Source organism: Vespa mandarinia, chromosome 7 (genome assembly GCF_050613455.1).
Source record: "Vespa mandarinia isolate Hongniang chromosome 7, ASM5061345v1, whole genome shotgun sequence".
Taxonomy (NCBI): Eukaryota; Metazoa; Arthropoda; class Insecta; order Hymenoptera; family Vespidae; genus Vespa; species Vespa mandarinia.
Genome location: NC_140816.1, coordinates 6,522,501 through 6,530,000, shown reverse-complemented (window position 1 = coordinate 6,530,000; position 7,500 = coordinate 6,522,501). Strand labels below are relative to the sequence as shown.

The 7,500-nt window shown below is 29.7% G+C and overlaps 1 protein-coding gene across 1 annotated transcript in view; it reads right to left on the bottom strand.

Moving 5' to 3' along the window:
* The window catches only part of LOC118440669 (fatty acyl-CoA hydrolase precursor, medium chain), a 93,223-nt gene that overhangs the window by 4,756 nt on the left and 80,967 nt on the right, over positions 1-7,500 (bottom strand). The window contains exons 3-4 of the mRNA XM_085658349.1: positions 5,249-5,333; positions 2,580-2,853 (exon numbers count right to left, since the gene is read on the bottom strand). Coding sequence (XP_085514475.1) covers positions 2,580-2,853; positions 5,249-5,333 — 359 coding nt within the window. The remainder of the gene's footprint in view (positions 1-2,579; positions 2,854-5,248; positions 5,334-7,500) is intronic.

Below are 7,500 nucleotides of genomic sequence, written 5' to 3'. Positions count from 1 at the left end.
CGCCCGTATCGTATGTCGACATCTCGAGCGACCCTAAAAGATCGCGTGTGCCGGTTTATACTCGTATTTATCGATCGACATTCATAAGCTTGAGAAATAGAAAGAGAAAGAGAGACAGATAGAGATAGATAGATAGATAGAGAGAGTGTATGTGTGTGTTTGTGTGTGTGTATGTATGTATATTTAGGCTCGTGTCTAACCGTGATTTTCCTACAACTTTCATATCATTTGTCGCGTTCACCACCAACCACCAAACAGCAAACACCAACAACCGATCGAACCGGATCATAGTTCGTTAGTGAAGTAATCTTTACGTAACTTAAAAGTCTTCCGATCGAATATCGAATAATCAAAATTTTCGAACTCGTCCATAAAACGCGTCTTAACTCATATTTTCGAAATATATTTAATTCTTTCTTTATTTTTTTTTTCCCATTCAACGTCCATCTCTCTTTCCTGCCTATCGCCCCTTCCTATACCAATTTCTTTCGACCTTTCAATTTTTCTATTGTATCATGCGTATATATATATATATATTTTTTTTTTTTCCCCCTTTTTGTTATTCGTTATGTCTTTATATCTAATTCATAATTTTAATTAATGGAATTAATTCGAAAGATAATGAGAATTAATCGGGGATAGATTTAAATATTATAGTTATACATAGATATAATACATTGATATTATTATTCTTTGCTAAATATATTAATGATAATGATAATATATACATATATATATATATATATATATATATATATATATATAATTTATTATTGAGAGCGAATAAAACGAGAACGATTGGAAGAAAAGATTTATTTTTTTCTTCGCTTCGAAGGAAAAAAAAAAAAGAAAGAAAGGGTAAATAAAAAAGGGGGAGAAAGTAATAGAGAACGGCAAAAAATAGATAAAGGAATGATTGTATAATAAAATTGGCCTTGGCCCTGAGAATCAAGGTTAAATCTTTCTGTTTCTCATCGCTTTAAATAATCATCTCTCCATTTAATACAATAGAAACCGTGAGAGAGGCAAAGAGAGAGAGAAAGAGAGAAAGAGAGAGAGAGAGGGAGAGAGGGAGAGAGGGAGAGAGGGAGAGAGAAAAAAAGAGAGAGAGATAGAAAAGTATGATGACTCACAATGAATACGTTCCTTACGTCGATCGACTTAACTACGTAGTATATTACAATTTTTCAGTAACGACGCATCTACATAGTTCATACTATAGTCATATACAATGTATATATATAAAATTAAGTTTTAAAATAGTACATTTGTGGCGTAAGCTTTTCCATTTGCCAAAGCGTAGATAGTTGAGAATTGATTTTTGTTTCGATTTGATTTGATTTTTAGGTTTTTTTTTTTTTCTTTTTTTGTTTGATCGAACGATCGATATATAGATCATTGAGAGTCAAGTGTAGACAATCGACGTTTTACGATTCAAATCGAATATTCTTTTCTTTTCTTTTCTTTTCTTTTCTTTTTTTTTTTCACTTTTTTCCTTGTCTTTTTTTTCTTTTTTTTCCTGCTTTGCTTTTTCGTCGTTGCCGTTATCGTCGTTGTTTTATTTTTTTATTTTCTTGCTAATTCTCTTAATAACAGAATTGTTTAAATTTAATGTTACCCTAAATTCGATGTTTGTATTTGTTAAGCTTAAGTAGTCGAGGATGGATTTTATTTATACTTTTTTTTCTTTATCCTCTCTTTTTTTTTGTCTCTCTCTCTCTCTCTCTCTCTCTCTCTCTCTCTCTCTCTCTCCTTCTCTTTTATCTTCGACGATGAAAATAAACGAAAGATATGCTCTTCTGCATTATTTTTTTTTTTCCTTTTTACGCGAGATTTTTTTTATGCATCATCAATAATTAAATACGATAAGTTGTTACTCTGTCTGATGATACGTCTACGTTAACGTGTGTCAATATTTTTCGTTCTCTGATGTGTAATAGTTCGAAGAATGTCTTATTCATGCTCTACGCGTCAACACTCGAATCCTGGATTTTTTTTTTCTTTTCTTTTTTTCTTTTTTTTTTTGTTTTGTTTTCCTTATACATATATATCAGAATAAATTAAATATGATATCCTTTGTTTGCACCGATCATAGTCTACATTAAAACGTGATATTTTTGATTCGTAAAATCATAGGGGGTGGCTGATGAATCGTCAATTTGCATTTTGATTTCGACGATGTTTTTATGATATATGATATATCTATGTATGTCGTGTGACACTCGACATGTATGTATGTATGTACGTAAAAAATGTATTTTAACTTTTATTAGAACTATCAAAGATGATATAATTCATATATATATATATATATATATGAATTTGGTCAATGAGCCATTATTCATATTTCTCGATGATTTAAATTCGATATCGAGAATATTTTGGTCTCGATGATACATCATAATTTGTCGAGTGACACTCGAAAGAGTCCAATCGGTCTTGAGATTTTTTATTCTTTACTTTTCTTTTCTTTTCTTTTCTTTTCTTTTCTTTTCTTTTCTTTTATTTATTCATTTATTTTTGTTTTGTTTTGTAAGAACGATTAAGATACTCCTTGTGGCTATGATTAAAAAACTCACCGTCAGGTACGAAAATGTTTAGAAAGAGACAATCCTCGCTCATACCCGGATCAGGCTGGTCACGTGGTAGTAATCGTGCATAAAGCTTCTCGTGCAGTTTCAAACGATTTGATACCTGCTGACAGGATGGACCATATTGGGTGGCGTTTTTTATTCCCTTCCAGGTTGGTAAAGGATCCGTCACTGGTATCGAGAAACGTAATTGTCCAATCGGTGGTTGAGCATATGGAATGCCGAGATACTGTATCACCTTTTGACCTCTACCGATGATTACCTAAAGATTGACATCACATCGTACGATTATAATTATTCTTTATTTTATTTCTCTCTCTCTCTCTCTCTCTCTCTTTCCTTTTTTTTTATCTTCGACGATGAAAATAAACGAGATTTGCTCTTCTTATTTCTTTTTTCTTTTTTTTCCTTCTTTTTTCTTTTTATGCGAGATGTTCATTATATCGATTATCATAGAGGATATATATATATATGTATATATATATATATATATGCAAGATATGTTTTTAAAATTTATTTTTTATTAGAAATAATTATGCTCGTCTCATGTTCATCGTAGAATAATAATATCATTAAGGACGGAGGATATATTAATTAGAAGGATAGAAAAAGTAAAGGGAAAAAAATAATAGAGAAAAGAAAAGAACGTTAATGAATTTTACGTGAAGATTTTATTACTTCTCGATCGAAAAGAAATTAATTTGTAAATTATGAATGAGAAAATTGAGATCATAAATGGCTCGATTAAGCTCGTCGTCGTATTCGTTTCATCGTACGAAATTTATAATTCTCTTTTTAATTTCTATCCTTTGATTATACTTCCACTTTTCCCGTTCAATTATCGATCTTAACACGTTCGATTATTTCACATAGAATATAATTCTTGTTCATCGTCAATTTATTTCTAATCATTTAATGTATGCATCGTCGTTAAATAGTAATATTTTTCTGAGTCATCGTTTCTATTCACGAATATTCACGTTAGAATTCTTCGTACATGCAATGCGGTTAATATACGTTTCGCTTTTTATGAAATCGCATTATAGGAAATGTTCAGAATGACCGTGGAAAAAGAAAAAAGAAAAAAAAAAAAATAAAACAATAAAACAATAAAATTACGAAACAAAAGAAATCGGTAGCGATGGAGATCTATGCTCCATTAAAATAAACATAGGAAACTTCCGCAATTTTTTCTTTTGTTTTTTTTTCTTTGTTTGTTTTGTTTTGTTTTTTTGTTTTTTTTTTTTTTTATATTGCGCGTTATACGATAATCCATTTTATATAAAACAAATTCGTCCCAATATTTTTATCGCGTTGTAGAAAATTGCATTATACGGGAGTCTAATTGTACATACATATATACATACATACATACATATATACATGTATGTATGTATGTATGTATATATATATATATATATATATATTTGCGTTAGTCAAGTTTTAACGTCGACTCTAAGTATAAAAAATATAGTCTTAAGAAGATACAGGAGGATCCATTTGAATAAGAATACTTGTTCATTTATAAATAATCATAGTTAGAGATAAAGGATGCATTGTTACTCTAATAAAATAACTATTCCTCATTTATCCATAAAGAGAAAGAAAAAGAGAAAGAGAAAGAGAGAGAGAGGGAGGAGAAAAGGTACATCTTCATCAATTTCCAAACAACATAAAACGTTTGTACGTGTTCCTATTTAAATGTAAATTTAAATTCATTTCTAATATATATATATATATATATATATATATTCTCTATGATAATTGATATATATATATATACATATAGAGAGGGAGAGAGAGAGAGAGAGAGAGAGAGATGATGAAACGTATTATAAACTAAGCACTTTTAATTAACTTACAAATACGAAAAATGGATTCGAATTGAAAGAAAACAATTGTCACGTTTGATTAGTCAAGTCAATGGAATGAAAAGTGCGTGTTGTTTTCTTTCTTTGTTCTCTTTTCTCATTCCTCTTCTTCTTCTTCATCTTTTTCTTTTCTTTTCTTTTATTTTATTTTATTTTATTTTATTTTATTTTATTTTATTTTTTTTTTAATGAATTAACGCATCGAAAACTTTCGATTATCTCTAAATTTTACGATTAACATTATAATCCGCCAAAGATATATTATCCGTATTATCTGATATGTTAAGTTACGTAGATATCTCTTAGCAAAAGGAAAGGTCGAAGAAGAGGAAAATAAGAAAAAAAAAAATAATAAATAAATAAATAAGAAAAAGAAAAGAAGTGGGAAAAAAAGATTTAAAAAAATGAAAGGAAACGTATAAAATTGATCCGTATGTATGTATGTATGTATTTGTTCAATAGGAAAAACAAAAAAAAAAAAGAAAAAAAAGAAAACGTAATAATTCTTTTGCGAAAGAATGCGATCGGAAAATTGTAATTAAATCGTTCAAATGAATACGATCGAGGGATTGATATGCGTTTTCATTGTTATGCTAAATCTACTTTTAATGGGATATCCTCTCGTTGGTATATTTGGTATCGTAAAAGTAATGGCGGCGACGAGGATTGGGTGAATGGAGAAGGGTGAAGGGAAAAGAAAAAAGAAAAAAGAAAAGAAAAAGGAAAAAGAAAAGAGAAGAAAAAAAAACGATCAGAAAGATATAAAGAGAGAAGAAAATATTTTACCTCTTTGCCAGCGACCACTCCTTGATCAGGTATCCTAACAATGGGCGGATCACGAGCCTGTCCTTGTCGTGCGTAAGTATTTTGACTGTAAACGAATGAGATCCTTTCGAAAAGAATGCAAATGTATAATAGACGTCGAATGAAAACGAATAGGATCGAATAGATCGGTGATCTCATTTTCGTTCCCTTTTTTTAAAAAAAAAAAATCCAAGTTGAAATGATTTTCTATTTAGAAATTTAACGTCGTTTAGCTTTTTCCACGTAGAGGGTTGGAACCTCTACTGCAGGAGGATAAGTAACTTCGCGTGACTCCGTCCACAACTTGCTCCACGTTCCGCTCATAAACGACGCGGTACGGAACCAAAGAGACTTGCGCTCTTTGACCTCTCTTTCCTAACTTTCCTACCAACCTCTTTTGTTCAATCCTCCCTTCCTACTTCTAATTCAACCTCCCAACCCTCTGTTCCCACTCCTTTTTCTTTCCCTCTACTTTTCCTTCGACCCAACTTCGTTAACGTTTTTCCATCGAATCCTGGATTTGCGTCAACGTACATGTCATTTTTTTTTCTTTCTCTTTCACCTGGCTTGATCATCGATAAAAACACGTTTAGATTAATCGATAAAACTATCCTGCTAATAATTATATCGCAATTACGTGCCAGAGTAGATTCGAATTTTCTTTTATAGTTATAGTTGTTATCGAGCCTTGAGCGTGTTATTTCGTGTTAGATCGTTTTGTTAAAACACTTTAAGGATTTCTCGTTGAAATGATCTTTAAGTAAAATCTATACATGGAATATTTAATAGGCGCTCGAATTATTCATTTCGTACTTAAATAGGATATTTATTTTTCATGATGTATTTAATGTTAAAACATTTTCAGAACAATAGCCAAAGTGTAATATTTTAACAGTATTTAATTCCATTCAGAGGTCGGGATTTACGATATTTATTTTCTCTCAGATATAAGAGAAAAACGTTTTCTTTTATTTTTTTAACGTCTTAAGATTTAACGTCATATATTTAGACGATTATCGCTTTTATTATTTAAATTATCGACTGTACATCGGTAATATAGGGAAATACGTCGATAATGTCGGTAACGTAGAATATCAATAAATTTATCGACAGAAATAAATTCTTTTATCGTTCGAGTATAACGTCAGATTTCTTCTTTATCGACATAGGATACATATGGTACATAATTAACATGTCTCATCTTCTAATAACATATTACAAATTAGTACAAGGACAAAAGACAATTAGATAAAGATAGATACAAAGAAGATGTTCTATTGAGATCAGAAGAAAAAAAATATTTTTTTTTGTAAATTTCTCGCGTCTATCGGTTTGATATGCATGGTGAAATATTATATTAAATAATGATATAACGTTCATAATATATTCACCAGCTAATTACAAAACTTTGTATAACTTTTGAAGAATGCCTCACTGTAAACGATTATGATATTTGTATAAATATCGATATTTAGATTTTCATAGTGTACAGAGTAGTAGTAATCTAGCTCATTTATATAATACATTTAAATGTATAATTATGTGCAGAGACGAATGAAGAGCTCCGATAATATAAAACTTTAATTACATGCATTATTTCCACCGTAACGCGTGTATACGCTTCTCTACTATATATGTGCACACATTATTCATTGTATATATTACTCATATATATAACAAATTCATAGCGTTTACACACACACACACATACATATATTACATAACATTATACAAATGTATTATACCACTTACTGGTTTAAGTTATAATAGGCATGTATAAGCGCGCATTTATACATACGTAATAATATATCGCAATTAAACTATTATATCGAAATACGATAGAAATGCATAAATGAAGTTGTCAAAACGATTTGACATTTCGTTTTTGTCGTTAAAAACGTGACAAATTCTTAATGCACATATGTTATACATTGTTGTAAACATTATACAATTAAAAATATTATTATTCGTGGCGTAGAAAAGTTTTTAAAAACGGGAATAAAAAAGAAGAAGAAGAAGAAGAAGAAGAAGAAGAAGAAAGCAAAGAAACAAAAAAGAATAGAAAAAAAACCGAATAGAAAATAGAAAAAAAAAAAAAGAAAAAACAAATATATAATATTCGTTCCTTTCGTGAGTACGAGACAACATATAACAAGTAAAATACGATGATATATGCCATTTCAGAGAAGAGAAGAGCGTAGAGAAGATAATATTTATATTTTACGTGAGTATAT